The 20352-nt window shown below is 47.3% G+C and overlaps 2 protein-coding genes across 8 annotated transcripts in view; one reads left to right on the plus strand and one right to left on the minus strand.

Annotated features, from left to right (window-relative positions):
* Positions 1–20352, plus strand: part of ZNF674 (zinc finger protein 674) — a 27850-nt gene continuing 7498 nt past the window's right edge. The window contains exons 1-5 of one of the 7 annotated variants that reach the window (XM_025982474.2): positions 1–300; positions 1265–1368; positions 2965–3009; positions 7078–7204; positions 7508–7603. In XM_025982474.2, the coding sequence (XP_025838259.1) occupies positions 261–300; positions 1265–1368; positions 2965–3009; positions 7078–7204; positions 7508–7603 (412 nt within the window). In that variant the 5' untranslated portion in view covers positions 1–260. Of the gene's footprint in view, positions 869–1264; positions 1369–2964; positions 3010–7077; positions 7205–7507; positions 7604–20352 lie in introns of all 7 variants that reach the window. The other 6 variants (XM_025982477.2, XM_072743265.1, XM_025982476.2 and 3 more) reach the window with 6 other exon arrangements.
* KRBOX4 (KRAB box domain containing 4) overlaps positions 18712–20352 on the minus strand; it is a 32567-nt gene continuing 30926 nt past the window's right edge. The window contains exon 8 of the mRNA XM_072743284.1: positions 18712–19187. Within this exon, the coding sequence (XP_072599385.1) occupies positions 19093–19187 (95 nt within the window). The 3' untranslated portion in view covers positions 18712–19092. The remainder of the gene's footprint in view (positions 19188–20352) is intronic.

Consider the following 20352-nt stretch of genomic DNA (forward strand, 5'->3'; position numbering starts at 1 on the left):
GCCCCCAAGATGGCCGCGCCCGTGTGCCGCTGAGGAACCGCAGCAGGCGCCACTACCGTTTCTTATTCTGAGAGCCCGAGGAAGCGGACAGCGCGGCTTTGGGAGAGGGAGGTTGCGCAGCAGAGCGGCGCGACAGAGGGCGCTTCGGCCTCGGAGGCGGGGGGACCGGGGCCCCTGACAGCCTCCGCTGGCGCCTCGCCGACGGGAGACGCCACCCCACCCCCACCCCGACCCCCGCGCCGGCCTGATGTGCGCCGAAAATGGTTGCACGAACCGCTGTTGGCGGCGCGAACAAACCGGGTCAGAATCGCTGCCCGCGACGCGCGCCATCTTGGCCACTGACAGCAGCGCCCCCCTCCTTCCCAAAGCCGATCGTGCGCGTGCGCGGCGCTCCGACCTCGGGCTGCGGGGCGACGGGAGCGGAAGTGCTCCGCCGACCCGAGGGCGGTGCGAGGTCGCGCCGGTTGTTGTTATCCGCCCGGACTGGCGGGTTCTGGTAGCCAAGTACGGGGAGGCAGAGCGGACACGGGCTGGAGGGGAGGGCGGGGTGATGGGTTCGCGTCCTCTGAGGGCTCAGGGGCCCGGGGCCGAGGGGTGAGTGTGGGCGGCGCGTCGCGGGCGACGCCGAGTGACACAGTGACTTTGCTGAGGGCCTAGTAAGTGCGAGGCGCCCTTGGGGGTCACGGTCATCTTCGCGATGGCCTGTGAGCAGGTGTTACCGTTATCTTCGTCGCGAGAAAGCAAGAACAGAAAGGCTCGCAATCCTGTCCAAAGTCACACAGCTAGTAAACCCCGGCGGAACCTTCTAGCCACCCGCCCGCCAGCCCTTAGGCCTTTCTAACTAACGTTCCCTCCCACCCTCCCAAAGGTGATCACGTTTGCTGCTTGCTGCCTGCCTTCCCTGGTAGAATAGAGTTCCACCACAAGGGCGGGGAACTTTGATTCTTTGGTTCCCTGATCTATGTGTCTGCAACACGCAGAACAGGCACATTGCGGGCACTGACATTTTCACCGTGAATGAAAGGGACAGGGCAGTTTGATTTCAGAAGGGGGGTGGGTGGGTGCGGGGGGGGGCTTTTATGAAGGAAGTGTGTGGTCAGGTCCTTGTCTGGTGATAATTGGGGTCCTACTGAGCGTCACTCTTCAGACTCAGACGAGGCCTTGTGCTTCCTTCCATAAAGAAGAACATTTGAGTTTTCCTCAACTTCACGCCATAGGGTGAAGGGGTTGCTAATTGCATCTCCTGTTTGGTCCTTCCTTCCAGGATCAGGTTGCATCGCTGAGACCACTGCTCACCAACTGCAGATTCCAGCTCACCTGCACCTGAGCTTCCTGGTCTACAGAAGAGCCCGTCTGAGGCCTCAGAAGGTGAGTTCCAGTGTCAGAGGCACAGATGGGGTGCTGCAGCTGAGATGCGTTTGTCGTCTCTGAATCCTTTGGTCCTGCATCCTTAGGAGCAAGAGAGCTCTTCTGAGAGGCTTAGGAGGAGGAACTTCAGCCCAGACCCAGAGCCCAGGGCAGAGGATGCAGACTCTCAGGACAGATCCAGAACCCAGAGTGGGGAGTACAGGCTCACAGGACAGACCCGGACCATAGGGCAGAGGGTGAAGGCTGAAGGACAGCCGATCCAAGAAAAGCTAGACCTGGAGTGGCCCCTTTCCCTGCTCCCCCTGGGAGAGAGCATGCTCAGCATGTGACGGTGGGCAGTTGAACCCCATCAGAGGAGAGAGGTGATGTGTACAGGTGGATGGAGGGATGCTGCCAGGAGGCAGGTGGCCCGCTACAGTCCTGCACGGGCAGGGGCAGGGTCATGAGGATCACTGCCAGCCTCACAAGAGTTTCTGGTCTCCTGACACTAGACACACATAATGCTCCCCTCTTTTCCATTGGCTGTTTCTGGAATGCGTAAGCCCTAGAGTGTGAACATCCCACCCACCTCTAGCAGAAATGTGGGTTTTCCCTCTAGTCTGGCTAAAGCGTACAATAGTTTTGTATCGGTTTCTTTTTTACTTGGCAAAATCTGTAATCAGCCTGGAGGTACGCCGTCTTCTGGTTCTGCTACCTCGTTATGGTGCTGCTGTCATTGGACCTGAGGGCGTGAGTCGTGAAGCTGCACGGAGAGCCGAACCCTGTTGTCCTGAGGCTGCCTGGGTGGGGGTGGGGGGGGCTGTGGTGACAGCAGCTACTCTGTGCAGAAGCTCCTTGCGGAGACTCATTTTGAAACTGCAGAGCAGGGAAGAACAGGCCATTGAATGGACCTCCTGGGAAAGGAGGAAGTCAGGAGCCAGGAATGCGGTGGAGGCGGGCCAGCGAAGGGCAGCGTGTGCAGTGCAGGGTGCCAAGGTCGGTGGTTTCCAGCTCCTCGTGGAATGACCAGTGCTGGGCTCCTCCCCTCCCTCCCTGCACCCTGCCTCCCCTCCCTGCCCCTCCCTGCCCCTCCTCCAACCCTGGTTTCTCTCCACCTGCAAACTACAGCCAGCCAGATGTCACTGTCCCCCAGACTCTGCTCGGGGTCTGTCACCTCCGAGGCTCAGTGTAATCATTTCTCATTCGCATCTTATGAGTAATGATGTTCACATTCAAAAACGCAAGTAAAGAAAAGCAAAAAAGTGAAATCCCCCATCCGAGAAAACCAATGTCAGCCATTTTAATAAATGCTCTCATACGCTGCTGCTCATCAGTATGCACATAACGGTGAACAAATGAGCTTGGGTTGCACTTGCTTTTTCTTAATCTGCTTCTAAATATGTGGAGAAATGAAACAAGATTCGTTTTGGAAAGCCCGTAAACACAAGTCGTGGGCTTATTCGTGGGCTTATCCATGTCCCAAGGGACCGGGCTGGAGGTCCCAGGCACGTTTGCACGTCATTCTCCCCAGGACGCAAGGGTGATTGTTATTAGGCTGGTGGGGATGGTCTCCTGGCTGAGCGCCCTGATCTTGAGCCCCTCATTCTGTCTCCCTAGATCTCCGCCCTTTGTCCAGGGCAGACCGAGATGGCCACGGCCCAGGTGAGTTCCTCTTTACCCCCTCCTTTGTTTCCAGTGGACTTGAGGCAGCTTTGGGGGATCTGCACTGTAACCTTAACAAATCGGTCCCTCCCCTCAGCTGTGGCTGCTTTCTCTTCAGGCTCTGATCCACCTACGGCTTCCCTGATCCTTCCCTCCCCATAGAAACCAAACACAATAAAACAAGAGAAGATAGCAAGAGAGTGAGCATTCTTATCAGACTTCTTCCTCTGGGAAACGCACCTCCTCCGTTTTCTTTTACTTCTCGGGGAAGCTCGTTCCAGTCCATAGACTCGTGTGCTCTTCCCGTGTCTCCACTTCCACCTGTTTGCTTTTTCGTTATGTTCAAAATGGCGAAAGGAAAGCCATGCCTGACGTTCTGTGCGTTAAAGAATAGTCCGAACGCCCCTGTTCCTTCTGCCCCCGGTGCCACGTTTCTCCTCAGACTCCCCACTGGTAATAGTTTCGGGATGGTGTGGGGTGGCTGCATTTCCGTCAGGTTCACTCGCTGAGAACGGGTCCGTTGGCCGTGTCGGGTGGGTGTTTTTGCACAAGGGCCATCCGAGCCCCGCTCCCATCTTCTTTTCCTGCCTGGTTATTTTCTGGATGGTGTTCCTCCTCAGCACAGAAAGATGATTTCCGTTACTCTGCAGTGCTAGGGATGTATCATCCAACTCTTGCTCTGTTTGCATATTCAGGTTTTGAATGTTCTTTTTCTGTTGTATATGGTGCCTCTTGGATGACTCTTTATGTGTGTGCTCAACAGTGCGGGAGGTTTATGTATCCTCACCTGGAGGTTGGATTTTGGGTCTAAGGTATTCACACTTTAATTGGCTGTCCCAAATCCTACACTGATTACTCCTTTCCCAGAATGTGAAAAAAAGAGACCAGATAGTTCCTGTGTCCAGCTTTTCCAGGATGTTGAAAGTCGAAAATGGGTCCAGTCGGTTCTGTGAAGCCACTTCACCTTAGGTTTGATAAAGATGTCACAGAAAGTAAGTTACATACCCGACGCACTTGACAACACGGATACCAAGATTCTAGAAACAGGTTCTGAATAGGGCGTTAATAGGCTGAATTGAGCACTGCGAAATGATTTGTCCATACGGTAAAAAAATTCAGACAAAAGCCTTGTTTGACAAAGGGTACAAACTAATTCTTCTGTCTCCCCCATGCCCCTTCTCCTTCCTCGTTCATTCATTCTTGGAGAGATCACGCATGCACATCTCTTTCTTGTAAGAATGCCCTTTACTTCAGATTTCTTCCTTCACGTGAGACTCAAGCACATTCCGGACTTTTCCACGACCATTCCATTTCATTGTGCGTTTGAACAACCCCAGAGTTGGGCACGCTTGGCACGTGGGTCAGGTCAGGCTGTGTGTGGAGGGCGGTTGTGCGCCTTGGAGGATAGCTAACTGTGTCACTGCCCTGGATTGTCTTGATGTCAGTGTCCCCACCCACTCCCCCTTGTGGTGACAATAAAGAGTTTCTCTTTTTTTTAAATATTTTATTATTTTTTTATTGGAGTTCAATTTGCCAACATATAGCATAACACCCAGTGCTCATCCCATCAAGTGTCCCCCTCAGTGCCCGTCACCCAGTCACCCCCACCCCCCGCCCACCTCCCTTTCCATGAGAGACTCCTAAGAATGAAGAGTTTCTACAGACCTTGCCAGCTGTTCCCCGGAGGGCTAAATCACCGGCGCGTGGTACCCCATTTCCAAAAATGGCTATGCGATATTCCACTGGCTGGAAATACCAGTATGTCTTAACCCTTCTGCCAGGGATGTACATCGGGGATAACCCTGGTCTTTTGATGTCATAAACGGTGCAGCAGTACGTCCCCGTGTACGTTTTCAGTTTGTTCCTCGCGAGCATGTCTGGTCTGCAAGGTAGCTTATTAGACGTGAGGATTCTAGGTCAGCAGCGATGTGCATCTTGAATTTTGACAGCGGATGGCCACTGAGGCAGGTGTTGCCCTGTGCTCACCAGTGTGGTCATGGTCCCTAACACCTGACTTGTCACTTGGGAAGGGTGAGCAGGGGTGGGCTGCTCTGAGAACTCCTCCTGCTGGCAACACATGCCTGTCACTGCCCCTGTGCACACGGTGTGGCCTGGCGTGTGTCGGTCTGCTGGGCTGAGCGAACTGCTGCCACGTGTGGCCTGTTGGGGCCCTGCAGGTGCCACACATCCCCCAGGTCGAAGACCAGCCAGTGTGGGTGGGACAGGAGGAGATCCAGAGCGTAAAGGGTTGGAGTATTGTGCGCTCTCTCTCTCTCTCTCTCTGGCGGGAATCTGGCCACTCAGAAACTTCTGAGCTTCTGTGTGGTGCTGACAAGACCAAACACAGACCTTTCCTTCTCTACCTCAGTCTGCTGACTGGGTCAGACTCCCACCCTCCTGCTTCCTGCTTCCTCACGTTCCCTTTCGTGACGGAGTAGCCACAATCAGCAGTCTGAGGACTGTGAAGGAAAAACCCAACGCAGCCGTCACGGTCCTGGAAACAGCCCGGTTCTTCCCACTGTGTCTTTCCTGCCTATCTTTCTCCCGGGTGTCTCCTCCACGCTCACACGGGACACTTTCTCCCCAGAGGTGTCGAAGGTTTGCCCCAACCCCACACAGCTCTCTGCCACAGCAGCTGGGCGTCCTGCCCCGAACTCAGTATCGACACCATCTCTCTTCAGAGAGATCCTAGATCACATCCCACAGGTCGAGGGTTCGGTCCCACCAGACTACCACCCCCCCACATGCCCCATCAGATGCCAGCACCAGGCACAGGCTTTTGAGCAGCACGCTATAGATGAGAGGGACCAGTGACCCCCCTCCTTGGATTCGATTACTTGCTACAGTGGCTCACAGGACTCGGGGGCACAGTTACTTACATTTACTAGTTCATTAAAGGACACGATGAAGGACCCGCATGAATGGCCAGATGAACAGATATATAGGGCAAGCCTGGGAGGGCCCTGAGCTCAAGAGCTTCTGTCCCCATGGACTGGCAAGCATCATCCTCCCGGTATATAGATGTTTTCACCCACCTGGAAGCTCCCCGAATCCCACGCTATTGAGACTTTATGGAGGCTTCAGAACACAAGTACGATCAATTGTTAACTCCACCTCCAGCCCCCCCCCCCCCCCAAATCTGGAGAAAGGTGAGTGGGGCTTAAAATCCAGAGCTTCCAATCACAGCTTGGCCTTTCTGGTCACCAGCCCGTCAGCTCAACTAGAGTCCCCTCATTAGAACATGAGATGCTCCTTGTATTCTTCTCACTTGGGGATTTATAAGGGTTTCAGGAGCTCTGCAACAGGGACCTAGAGCAAGGCCTGTATATACTTTCTGTTACGTCCTAGTCCTGACGGAGGTGCTGTGTTTAGAACCGTTGTCATAGCTCTGTGTCCCCGCAAAGCCTTCTCTGCCAGCCCCAAGCAGAACCGACTTCCTTCTATTCTCTGTTCCCTGTGCTGCATCTGCACCGCCCTCGGAGGACAGCCCCCCTCCGCACCCCCGCCGCTCTCCCTCCCTTTCATAGGTGAGTTTGTAAGTGTTGTGTTCCTCCCTCTACTAGGTGGAAGCTCCTTCAGTTCAGAAGGTGTGTGTTTGTTTTTATCAACCTTTATATCCTCTGGCCGTACCAGCTTGGTCTGTGTTCAGTCAGTGAGCCGAAAGACTGCATTTCCAGAGGAAGATACTTTTGACACCTATTCTGTTTCTTTATAAAGTTTACGATAACTTTGGTTACAGAAACACTCCGTGCACTACATGGTCTCAAGTTGCGTAGTGACTGGCAAAGAACAGTTCTGTAGAGAAAGGCGGTGCAGTGTCATGTTGAAACACGTGGGTGCGGAAGGCAGAGCACACGTGTTCTGATCCCTGTATCGGAGCTGTGTGACCCTGGGCAGGCGACTTTCCGCTCTGTGTAAAGCCAAAAAGCCAATCTGTCCTCATCTGTCGGGGTCTCCTGGGGTGGGAGCCATATTGAATCTCTTCTACCTGTGGAAGACTTAGGATGGGACGTACCGTCCGTTCCCCAAGCCCATCCCTCTGGGCTAATGAGGCCTGTGCTGTTGCAGGAATCGTTGACCTTCAGGGATGTGTGTGTGGACTTCACCCTGGAGGAGTGGCAGCAACTGGACTCGGCTCAGAAGAACCTCTACAGGGATGTCATGCTGGAGAACTACAGCCACCTGGTGTCCGTGGGTGAGGGCGGTCCACAGTGTGACCGGAACACAGCCCACTCGTGTCACCCACTCTGGGGCTTGTGAAGCCCAAGGCTCCCCGCTGAGAAGTCACAGTCCCGATTGCAAACACCTCCCCCCCACCCCGCCCCGGGATATGTATGGCTTGCGCTCCTCTGTGAATGTTCTGGGCTGAGGGGCAAAGGGCTCTCCTCATGGGGCAAAGGGCTCTCCTCTGGACCCTCTGCAGTTGGCAAGGCTAGGTCTCGGTTCTGGAACGCCTCTGGCGTTGATAACGACCTCCTGTGTCATTTCCCGTCCTCAGGATACCTAGGTGCCAAACCAGATGTGGTCCTCAGATTGGGACGAGGAGAGGAGGCCGGCCTGACAGAGGGAGAGACGCCAACGTGGAAGTATCCAGGTGAGCGGGCGCTGGGCCAATCAGGCCAGGCCAGGGGACCTAGGAGGTGAGCGAGAGCTGGGTGTCAGGGCCATGCCTGGGAGCTCTTCTCGGCGCCCCTGGACTCTGGGACACCACTTGGGTTCGAGGAAACGAGCCGCCGTCATATCCAGGAGCCGCCTGCACCTGCCACCCTCCCTTGGCCCCCTTGTTCTGACTTGGGGTTCAGACAGTGTGGCCGCTGCTGCTGTCAGATGCCATCTCTACCTGCCAGTATCCTGAGCCTTCCCTCTTCCCCACTCCCCCTCCTTTCTGGAAGCTTTCAGGGTGTTTCTCCTCCCCTGGGCATTGGCTTTTTCCTCAGAAGAGGCATGGCTGTAGGGGTGAGGCTTCCCCTTTATTTGTCATGCTGTGGGCCTCTTACATCTGACGCTCAGTGTTTCTTCAGCCTCAGGGAAGTTATCCCACCTGGCTTGTCGGGGTTGGTGTGGCCCTAAAGCGTTGCTGGCACCCTCTGGCTCTGCCAGGCCAGGCGGCCGCCATGCTCTTCTCTGTGCCCATGTCGTGCTCGTCAGCGTCTGCCTTCCCGGGACCGTGTCCTCTCTTCTCAGGTCCTCAGTCTCTTCCAGATGTGACTGGACTCTCCACCTGATGTCAGATTCCAGCTCTTACCCATGCCTCCCTCCCACTCACCCATTTTTGTCTTCTGTGTCCTCTCTGTGTCTACTCAGAACGCAAGGGACCTAGACAGGACATTACTCCCAGGCAGCCTGCTTCACGGAGCTTGGCCGCCATCCTGGGCACAGCGGCTCTTTGCCTTGGTCGTGGGTTTGGTTGGTTTGGTTGGTCTGGGTCCCTCGAGTGCTCCACATGCTCTTCAGATGCCGGTCTTCCCCCGTTCCTTGCACATTCACAGTGGCGTCTCTGTGGGCCCGTCCGAAGACATCTGTCCAGAGCCCTGGGACTACCGGGTGTGCTCTGTGACCTGCAGCCCCGGCTCTAAGCAGGCTCTCGGGGGCCACCTCAGCTTACACATGTGAATCCGCTCTGCACGGGGGTTTGGAGTTTAGCTGCAGAGCCCCGGCTCTACTGCACTCTGGCCCGGCCACGACCCCTCGTGTCTCCCGGACGGCTGCCCCAGAGCCCTCCTCTGCTGGTCTGTGCACCCTCTCCCTCAGGGCCTCCCTGGGCTGGCCCGCACCCACCTCCCTGTAGCTTCTCCCAGGGCTGTGTGGGGGTACGGTGTCCTCTTCGTTGCTCCGTCAACCTCATACCCACTGCTGCCTTGTACAGATTCCTCAGGCTTTCTGCTCTCCCCGTGGCATGCTTTTCCCTGCCTCCAGGGCTTTCCAGGTATTGAAATGTCCGAGTCCCATTCTCAGTTCAGTGGTGCCCTGGGAGGAGGAAGCACAAACTCAGAGGCACAGTCCACTCCTCGAGTCCAGTTGCCTTATGTGAAAATCTGTGTGATACTGAAAGTAACCACGAGCATGCTCATTGTCAGCACGGGCAGTACAGGAGACGGGTCGCGTCAGCACATCCCCAGCCACACCTCCAAGGGCTGTCTGCCTCGTCTCTCAGTTTCTGTTTGTAATTCTGCTGAGGGTCACCTCCTGGGTCCCGGGAATGCCTTCACACCTGCATTTCTGGAGATTTCTATGTGATCTCCCCTCTATATGGAAAATGAGGATTTAGCTCAGTTACACCCTGGCCTTCTCCTCAGATCTTCGCAGTGTCTGTTAAGTTGTTGTTTGTAGTTTTCCTGTTACATTTATAAGGGTAACCAGTATATCTAAGGTGGTTTTTTTTTTTTGAAGATTTTATATATTATTTATTTAGAGAGAGCAAGCAAGGGGAGGGGGGCAGAGGCATAGGAGGAGAGGGAGAGAGAATCTCAGGCAGACTCTACACTGAGTGTGGAGCCTGACTCGGGCTCTCTATCACAATTTTGAGATCATGACCTCAGCCAAAAGAGGCAGCCCAATAGAGCTGAGCTTCTGTGCCTGCATTCCATTTGGTAGCTTCTTTTAAACGGAGCTGTGTGTCTCTGGCTGATTTTCTGCCTGGAACACAGAGCCCTAGAGAGTACCTGCATCTCATTCTTACCCATCCAGGTGTGGGAACATTCGGTAAGTATTTTTTCCTTTTGGAGAAGGGCAGAGGAATGGGGTTCTGTGTCCATCCGCAGCCAGTGGTCAGCAACTCGGGCTTTGGAGCTCAGAGCCTGGATTTGATTTCTGGCTTCTTTGCTCACTAGCTGTCCCTCTGCGCACTTGACTCAGAGTCTTCTTTTTTTTTTTTTTTCCTGTTTGTAGAATGGGGCTCATGCTAGAACTTACAGGATTGTCAGAATTTCATGAGTGGATGAATGTAAAGCACCAAGAAGGGTGCCTGGCACCCTGGGAGCTTTCAGTAGATGCTATCACTGTTTTTGTTGTTGACGATAAAATATTTCTTAATACAGTCTTTGTTACCCCAAGGTGTATCACATAGTGACCTGTGGACCCCTCACGATACTCACGCGTAGGCCCACCATGTGGAAATGGTTTCAGAAAGCCTCGGGTGGTACTGGTTCTGTGCATTTTGAGTGACGCTCCAGACAGTTCTGATGCCCATGTCTAGTTGAGATCCACTGGTTTCAGCATCCCCTGACAAGGGTTCAAAGGCACAGGGAGACATGGCCAGGCCTCACCCAGGGGCATGGGATCAGGTGGGGTGGGAAGACAGGAGCACGTGGACTCACTACTGGACTCCCTTGTTTTCCCTTTCCCCATTGTTCGAGACTTCAGGCTACTTCGGGACTGCTTATTCCCCTGGGCCCTGGAGGAAGTTTCTGGCAGGTCCCATAAATTCTCTAGTTGTTCTAATGGCGCCTCTGGGTGGCTCAGTTGGTTGGGCACCCGACTCTTGATTTTGGCTCAGGTCATGAATTTAGGGTCTTGGGATTGAGCCCTATGTCAGGCTGTGCACTCAGCTGGGCACCTGTTTCTCTTCCTCTCCCCCTCCCACTCTCCCTGCTCGTTCTCTGTCTCTCAAATAAATAAATCCTAAAAAAAATTCTCTGGTTTTTCTGAGATAAATCTTCTAGGAATGGTTAGTCTCAAGAGTGGCCTCACTGTAATCTGAATTGTCCAGTCATGGGGGAGCCCTGGGTAGCTCAGTGGTTTAGCGCCTGCCTTCGGCCCAGGGGCGTGATCCTGGAGTCCCGGGATTGAGTCCCACATCGGGCTCCCTGCATGGAGCCTGCTTCTCCCTCTGCCTGTGTCTCTGCCTCTCTCTCTCTCTCTCTCTCTCTCTGTCTCTCATGAAAAAATAAATAAAATATTTTTTTAAAAATGAATTGTCCCATGTAGTAGTGTGAAGTCTGAAGTTCATCAAAAGGTTGTTGAGCTCTTCAGAGAAAGGTCTTTGCCTTTCTGCATTTCCCCTGTGTTTTGTTTTCTGTTTTGTTCACTTCTCTTTTACCTTTATTTCCTTTTTTCTACTTACTTTGGGTTTACTCTGCTGTTCTTTATTTAGTTCCCCCCCCAACATTTTATTATAAAAATTTTCATGCCAAACAAGTGAAAGAATTATAGTTTGAACACCCATAGAATTCCCCCTAGATGCTACAATGTACATTTTGCTGTATTTGCTTTTTCTTCTGTTTGTCTGTGTACTACTAATTCCTCTGTCCTTCAATCAGTCCCTTTTCTTTTTGTGATGAGTTTCATTGTAAGTTTCGGAGATCAGTACACTTCACCCCGAAATACTTCCACAGGCCTGTCATTAACTAGAGGTCACTACTTGTTAATATTGTTTGTCCTTAATGCTTAATAGGGATTTTAATGAAAGGAAATTAATAAGTAGCATCATATGGTATTTGGTTGTATGTGATAATGTTTTAACATAATCCCTATGTGTATTTCTCACATATTTTCGTTTTATATTTATGGTGATGTGACTCTTGTTTTTTTAAGTGAGCTTTATTAAGGTATAATTTATATGTTTTGAAGTTCACCATTGTTAGGTATACAGTTTTGTATTTGAGAAATGTTAGTCTTATAATACCACCAGGTTCAGTATATTGGACCTTTGCATTCCCCTAAGGGATCTCTTTGCCCTGTTGTAATTCAACTTCTTTCTCTCATATCTGGGATTTGGATTCTTGTAATTTCTATTTTTCTAGTTTTATCCTTTCTGGAATACCTTGTAAGTGCCTCTTACAGTAAATAACCTTATGTGTGTTGCTTTTTTCACTTACCTTAATGACTTTTAAGTTCATCCATGTTTGATGTATTATCAGCATTTTGTCCTTTTCAAAGGTGAATAATGTTATATCTGTTTGTTTTATTAAGCAGTTTACACACTTTAGAATTTTCAAAATTTTTGGTTACTAAAGGAAACCTCTATGAACATTCATGTTCAGGTGTTTGGATACGTTTTCATCTTCTTGGGTAAATATCTTGACTGGGATTGTTTGGTCATATGGTAAATGTATGTTTAACTTCACAAGACATCATCACACCGGTTCCCTGCAGGGCTGACCATTTTTGTCGACCAACAACAACATGGGAGTTCTAGGTGTTTTACATCCTTGCTAGCTCTTGGTATTACGAACATGGTTAGTCTTTCTAGTAGCTGTGTTGGAGCATCTCATTTTGATTTTAATTTGCATTTCTCCAATAACAAATGTTTAGCATCTTTTTATGTGCCTATTTGCCATCTGCACATCTTGGGTGAACTGTTTGCCGTACTGTTTTGCCATTTTTGTTGCTATGCAATGTTTAAGAGTTCTTCATATATTGTGGATGCAAGTCTTTTATCAGCTCCGTGTTTTCCACATATTTACTCCCAAGCTGTGGTTTGTTTTTAATAATGTCTTTCAAAAAAAGACATTCTTTTGATAATGCCCTATTTATCAAGCTTTTCTTTTATGATTCATGCCTTTTGTGCCCTATTAAACAATTCTCTGTCTAATCGATGGTAACAAAGAGCTTCTCATATGATTTCATTCAGAAGATTTACAATTTTAGCTCTTATATTTAGGCTAATGGACATAATGAGAGAAGTATTTCTTACCAGGTGTGAGGTAAGGATTAGTGTTCTTTTTTTTAAGATTACTTATCCATTTGACACAGAGAGAGAGAGAGAGCATGTGCAAGCGTGTGTGCCTACAAGCAGTGGGAGTGGCAGAGAGAGGGAGAAGCCGGCTCCCCACCAAGCAGCCTGATGCAGGGCTTGATCCCAGGACACTGTGATCATGACCTGAGTCAAAGGCAGATGCTTAATGGACTCAGCCACCCAGGTGCCCCTCAATGTTCTTTTGTGTGTGTATGTGCATATTCAGTTATTCCAGCAGCATTTTTGAAAAGACTGTATTTCCTCTATCAGTTTACCTGGGCCCCTTGTGGAAAACAGTTGAGCGATAGGTCTACACGCCTATACCACACTTCTTAATTACTAGAGCCTTACATTAAATGTTTAGATGAAGTGGTATGAATCTTCTAACTTTGTTCTTCCTTTTCATAATGTTTTGGCTATTCTGGGTCCTTGATATCTTCATGTAAATTTTAGCATCAGCTTGTCAGTTTCTACATAATAGCCTGCGGGGATTTTCTTTGGGATTGCACTGAATCTGTGGATCATTGAAATACTAACAATATTGAGTCTTCCAATTCATGAACATGATATCTCTCTCAATTTATTTTGGTCTTTTAAAATCTCTCTCAGGAATATTGTAGTTTTGAATGCATGAGTCTTGCATAGGAAATGCAGTTGCAATTTAAATATTCTATTTTCAACATTTAAAAATATTTTATTTATTTGTTAGAGAGAGAGAGAGAGCAAGAGAGAAAGAGTGGGGGGAGTGGCAGACAGAAGGAAAGGGAGAAGCACTCCCTGCCCAGCAGGGAGCCCAATAGTCCAGGATCGTGACCTGAGCCCAAGTCAGACCTGAGCCAAAGTCAGCTGCTTAACCAACTGAGCCACCCAAGTGCCCCTCAACATATTTATTTTTATTTTTATTTTTTTAACATATTTATTTTTTGACAATATCTCCTTAATCTATTTTTTTTTTTTAGTTTAATAGTTGCTCTAGGGATTAAGATCTGGTGTGTAAGTTAACCTTTTACATTTTACTTAGACTTACATTTTATTTTTTGTTTTAATAATTTTTAATTTTGATATAGTTTCAAATTTATAGAAAATTTCAAGATTAATACCAGAAGCTTCTATAGACTCTGCCCAGATTCACCAGTTGGTTGCATTTCACCCCGTTTGGTTTGTCATGTTCTGTGTCTACATCTATTTATTATCTGTATGCATATACTTATATTTAAATCCATTTTTCTGAACCATTTAAGACTGGAGGTGCAATGTTCCTTCACCCATTAACACATCACCATATATTTTCTAAAAACCAGGATTCTCTTGTATAACCCACTGCTGTTATCACAATTGGGAACTTTCACATTGATATGTTCTCATATCTAATACACTGTGTTCAAATGTCACCAGCTGTTCCAGGGATGTCCCACTGGGGGGCCTTTGCAACACAGGTTGCCATGGATACAGTTCTTTTTTTTTAATAGTCAAAACTACAAATTTATTTTTTTAATAATAAATTTATTTTTTATTGGTGTTCAATTTGCCAACATATAGAATAACACCCAGTGCTCATCCCAAGTGCCCCCCTCAGTGCCCGTAGCCCATTCACCCCCATCCCCCGCCCTCCTCCCCTCCACCACCCCTAGTTCGTTTCCCAGAGTTAGGAGTCTATGTTCTGTCTCCCTTTCTGATATTTCCTACCCATTTCTTCTCCCTTCCCTTCTATTCCCTTTCACTATTATTTATATTCCCCAAATAAATGAGAACATATAATGTTTGTCCTTCTCCGATTGACTCATTTCACTCAGCATAATATCCTCCAGTTCCATCCACGTTGAAGCAAATGGTGGGTATTTGTCATTTCTAATGGCTGAGTAATATTCCATTGTATACCTAAACCACATCTTCTTTATTCATTCATCTTTTGATGGACACCGAGGCTCCTTCCATAGTTTGGCTATTGTGGACATTACTGCTATAAACATCGGGGTGCAGGTGTCCTGGCGTTTCATTGCATCTGTATCTTTGGGGTAAATCCCCAACAGTGCAATTGCTGGGCAGCCCAGTCAGCGTGCAACAGCTCAGAGGAGCCTGCCTGGGTTATACCTCCTGGGGAGCTGCCCTGGGGGAGAAGGGCCTAGGCGGGGCAGGAGGGTTGCCCCCATCATGCTTGGAGATGGTCCTTGCCTCAGGTTCAGAGTTAATGGAGCCTTAGGGAACCACACAGAGTGAAGTTCCTCCTGGCTACTTAGACTTATATTTTAACATTTGAAACATTATGTAGAAACTTTAATACAGGTCTCTTTACCTTATCTCCTTTATGTTATAGTTTTCAAATGCATTATATCTATATACATTTTAACCCCCTAGACAGTGTTACAATTGTTGCTTTCAACTATCATATATACCAAAGAATTCAAAAGGAAAAAATAATCTGTTATACTTGCCAAGATATTTTACCATTTCTGCTGCTTGTTATTTATTCCTGAAGTTCTGTGCTTCCCTCTGATATTATTTCCCTTCACTCTGAAGATCCTGTATCATTTCTCTTAGAACAAATCTACTGGTGGCAATGTCTTTTGTTTTCCTTGTATGAATGTTTAAATTTCATCTTCATTGTTGAAGCATATTTTTGCTGGATATAGAATTCTGGGTTGACATTTCTTTACCTTTAGTATTTTTAAGGTGTTCTAATATTGAGGTGCCTGGGTGGCTCAGTCAGTTAAGTATCCAACTCTTGATTTTGACTCAAGTCGTGATTTCGGAGTTGTGAGATAGAGCCCTATATGGGGCTCCCCTCTGGGCATGGATCCTGCTTAAGATTCTCCCTCTCCTTCTCCCACTGCCCTTCCCCCCTCCCTCTAAAAAAAATTCTGAAAGCAAAAAGAAAGGCCATTATCTTCTCGCCTGTGTTGTTTCTGATAAGAACTTCACAGACATTTGAATCATTGTTTCCTCATAGGCAGTGTGCTTTTGTTCAAGATTTTTTTTCAACTTTGCTTTCCAGCAATTTGATTGTAATAATTCTGGGGGTTTCTTTGAGTTTGTTGTTTCTGGTGTGCTAAGTTTCTTGAATGTGCAAATTTATGTCTTTCTCTAAATTTGGAAATTAAAAAATATTTTAATTAATATTTAAGTATTTAAAGATTTGAGAGAGAGAGCTTGATACAGAGCATGAGTATGGGGAGGAGCAGAGTCAGAGGGAGAAGCAGACTCCGTTGTTGAGCAGGTAGCTCAACGTGGGACTTGATCCTAGGACTCTGGGATCATGACCTGAGCAGAAGGCCAGTGTTTAACAGAGCCACCCAGGTGCCCCCATATTGGGACATTTTTTGGCCATTATTTCCTCAGATCTTTTTTTTTTCTGCAGTGGTCTCTTCCTTTGAGGGTTCTAATGACATGAATGTTGGGCCTTTTGATATTGTCTCACAGGTATCTGATACTCTTTTTCCTTTCTTTTATTTTTCCCAGTCGTTTTTCTCTCTATTCTGCAGATTGGCAGGTCAGATCATCTTTGTCAGTTTAACTCCAAGTTCATTGACTCTTGCCTCTGTCATTGCCATTCTAAGTCCCTCCCATGAGTTGTTTTTTAAATTTCAGATAATTGTGTTTTTTAGTTCTAAATTTCAATTTCTTTTTTACAGTTTCTATCCCTCTTCAGAACTTCTATTTATCCATTTATTTCAGGTATATTTACCTTTATCTCATAGAGCTTAGTTTTAGTAGTCGCTTAAATGTCTGATAATTCTAGTACCTGAGTGATCTCAGGACTGGCATCAGTTGATTGTCTTTTCCCTTACGAATTGGTCACCTTTTGCTGGTTGTTTGTTATATTGAATAATTTTGGATTCTATCCTAGCTATTGGAGATTGTTTTGTTGTTTTTAATCTTTTTTTTAATCACATAATAGGCCTGGTTAGATTCAGACCACCTATTTTGTCTCACCTTCTATGGGCATTAATTTCATCTAGTTCAGATTTGAGCCGTTGCCATGCTTCTTTGAATATTTCCTGTGTATGCACCATTCAGGGGCTAGTTTGAGACTTGAGTGGTGATTTAAGTCTTTGTGCAATTATCAAAGACTTTGCTGTCCTGCTTTGGGTCTGTCTCATGCATTTGTTACTCTGACTTGAGCTGTGATTTAGATCTTAGTTTAGTTCACTTCTTTTTAAATATCTTTTTTTTTAAATTTTTATTTATTTACGATAGTCACACAGAGAGAGAAGGAGAGGCAGAGACATAGGCAGAGGGAGAAGCAGGCTCCATGCACCGGGAGCCTGATGTGGGATTCGATCCCGGGTCTCCAGGATCACGCCCCGGGCCAAAGGCAGGCGCTAAACCGCTGCGCCACCCAGGGATCCCTAGTTCACTTCTTAAAGCTTTGGTGTGAGGCTTTTCTTGCCTTTGCATCCATAGCCCTTGGACGAGCTCAGGACTTGTGGAGGTTTCTGTGCCATGGGGACAAAGTTTTGCAATAGGATAAGGGAGAACAAAAGGGAGACTCACTCTATGAGCTGCTTCTCTACCTTTTAACTCTCCTTCAGAGCCTGTCTGCTTTTATTTATTTCTCAGAACCTTCAAGTAGTTGCTTTACATATTTTTTCCAGAGCTTTTTCCTTGCAAGAATCAGTAAGAGAGGCTGTTGTAGATCTCCATTGTGGCCGGTAATGGAAACCTTGATTTTATTCATTCTCACTTTTTTCTTTGTAATTTCTGTCCTGCTAGTTTGAATTGAATTTTTTCCTTTCCTGGTTTCATAAAGTAAAAGCTTAGATCATTACTTTGACAGCTTTTCTAATGTAGACATTGGGAGAGCTATAACTGTCTCTGAGTACTGATTTAGCTGTTTTCACCCCCTTTGTTGTGGTGTAATTGACATATAAGAAATTGCACATCCTTATGTGCACGATCTGGTAAGTTTTGACATGCACATCCATGAATCTATCACCACAGTCAAGATAACAAAGTCATAGAATATGTTGGGAAGGATTTCCTCCCCCTTCAGTTCTATGGAAGAATTTGTATAGACATTGGTATTACTTTTTCCTTAAGTGTTTAGTAGAATTCTCCAGTGAAGTTGCCTGGGCCTAGAGTTTTCTTTATGGAAGGTCTTTATACTACAATTTCAATATATTTAATAGATATTGGTTTATTCATATTATTTATTCTTTTTTAAAGATTTTATTTATTTATTCATGAGAGACACAGAGAGAGAGAGAGGCACAGACACAGGCAGAGGGAGAAGCAGGACCCATGCAGGGAGCCTGACATGGGACTCGATCCCGGGTCTCCAGGATCACACCCTGGGCTGAAGGAGGCACTAAACCGCTGAGCCACCCAGGCTGCCCCATATTATTTATTCTTTTTTTTTTAAGATGTATTTTTTTTTAAAGATGTATTTATTTATTTATGATAGACACACACAGAGACAGAGAGAGGCGCAGAGATACAGGCAGAGGGAGAAGCAGGCTCCACGCCGGGAGCCTGACGCAGGATCCATGCCGGGAGCCCGACATGGGACTTGATCCCGGGACTCCAGGATCGTGCCCTGGGCCAAAGGCAGGCGCCAAACCGCTGAGCCACCCAGGGATCCCCCATATTATTTATTCTTGAATGAGCTTTGGTAATTTGTGCCTTTCAAGGAGTTCATCTGTTTTATCTAGGTTGTCAAACTTGCATAAAGGTGTTCTTAATATTCTTTCATTATCTTTTTAATTTCTGAGGGTCACTGGGTAGCCTCACTCTAATTGTATTCTTTTTTTAAGACTTTATTTATTCATGAGAGACACACAGAGAGAGGCAGAGACAGACAGAGGGAGAAGCAGGCTCCCTGCAGGGAACCTGATGCGGGAGTCAATCCCAGGACCCCAGGATCATGCCCTGAGCTGAAGGCAGATGCTCAACCACTGAGCCACCCAGGCGTCCCACCTCACTTTGTTTTAAAAGTTCAGTCATGTGTAGTAGTGAAAACTATGAACTTCACTGAAAGGGAAATCTCTTCTCCAATGAATGCCTGCTTCACTGCTTCAGGCTGGGCATTTTTAGTAGCAAAAGAAGCATGTTCCACTTTTTCTTTCTTTACTCTCCTCATCAGCACTTCCTTCTTCCCCTTATCCCCTACTTGACAACTAGGCCATCTCTTGCTCCCTGGCTGAAGCAAGTGAGGAAGGAAAAAAATACAAAGGATAAAAATAGTTTGTCCGAACTGATCAAGATGTAATCTGATACTGGTACCCTTGGCACATGGCAAATTCTGAAGACTGATGCTTCTTCCTATCCTTGGCACTTTGATGGTTTCCCTGGAGATGCCTTGGCTAGGGCCGTGATCGCAGTTTTCTCATCATAGGCGGTGCCTCTATTTCAACAAGGCATTTGGCATATCTCCTTCCCGTTTAGCAAACCTCCAGCTCCATGGCACACCCTCAGTCTCTCTTTGCTGAGGTCATCTGGATGCTGGCAGGAAGCCCTCTTTCCAAAGTAGCACAGTCCTGTTCACATCCAGAGGGGCCACATCTGGCTTAGAGAGAGAGAGAGAGAATGTGTGTGTTTGTATGTGTGTCCCTGTGTGTCCGTGTGTCCATGTTCGTGCACCTTGACCTCTACACCCCCTATGCAACCTCTTTACTACCACAGACTGCCTCCACCCACCTGGCACCTATAGTTTTTCTAGGTGCAAATTAGGTGCCAAGCTCTAATGTGTTTACCCAAACTCTAGCAGACATGTATCAAGCAAGTTGTCTCCTTGAAGTCCTTACTAGGTTAGGGGTCAGGTGGACACACTCCACCCACTCATGTTGTTGAAGAGAGAAAATGCTGCCACTTTCCTACAGCCCTCCCAGAAGCAGTCTTCGTCTTCAGCTTCTTCAACCTTAACCTCTGACTTTTCAGGTATATGTTAGTGCTGAGGGACATTGAGTGGTTGTAACCTGCTCCTTTTAAGTCCTGCAAGGGTCTCTGGACTGGAGAAGCACTTGGTAGGATTTTATTATCAGGCTTTGAAACAGAAAGAGTGTACTTTTTTTTCTTTTTTGGTCTTGTGATGAGAACTTTTAAGATTTACTCTCTTAGCTGCTTTCTAATATATATTACTATTATTATTACTATTATTATTATTATTATTTTAAAGATTTTATTTATTCATGAGAGACACAGAGAGAGAGGCAGAGACATGGGCAGAGGGAGAAGCAGGCTCCCTGCAGGGAGTCCAATGTGGGACATGATCCCAGAATCCTGGAATCAGGACCTGAGCCAAAGACAGATGCTCAACCACTGAGCCACCCAGCTTCCCCTATAATACAGTATTATTATTAAGTATAGTCACCTTGCTTTATGTGGATTTTTTAATGGTAAAATAGATATTTTATTTTTATGAAATATGAAATAATTATGGCATTTGTGTTACAAACAACATGCTTCTCAAATATAACGATGTAAAGGGAGAAACAAAGCCACAAATGGTCCAAGCTTACCATACCACTCTCAGAAATGATTATGCATAGCCTAACATTATACAGTATTACAGTATAATATTATAATACAGCTAGGGTTCAGAAATATTTACATCTGACAAAAAAAATAGAATTTACTTTCTTTTTAAAGTCTTATGGAACAATTACAAAAATCTCTTTGGCTACAAAGAAAATCTCTAAAATTTCTCCTAAGTAGAGTTTCAATGCTTTACA

The sequence above is a fragment of the Vulpes vulpes genome, chromosome X (genome assembly GCF_048418805.1).
Source record: "Vulpes vulpes isolate BD-2025 chromosome X, VulVul3, whole genome shotgun sequence".
Classification (NCBI taxonomy): domain Eukaryota; kingdom Metazoa; phylum Chordata; class Mammalia; order Carnivora; family Canidae; genus Vulpes; species Vulpes vulpes.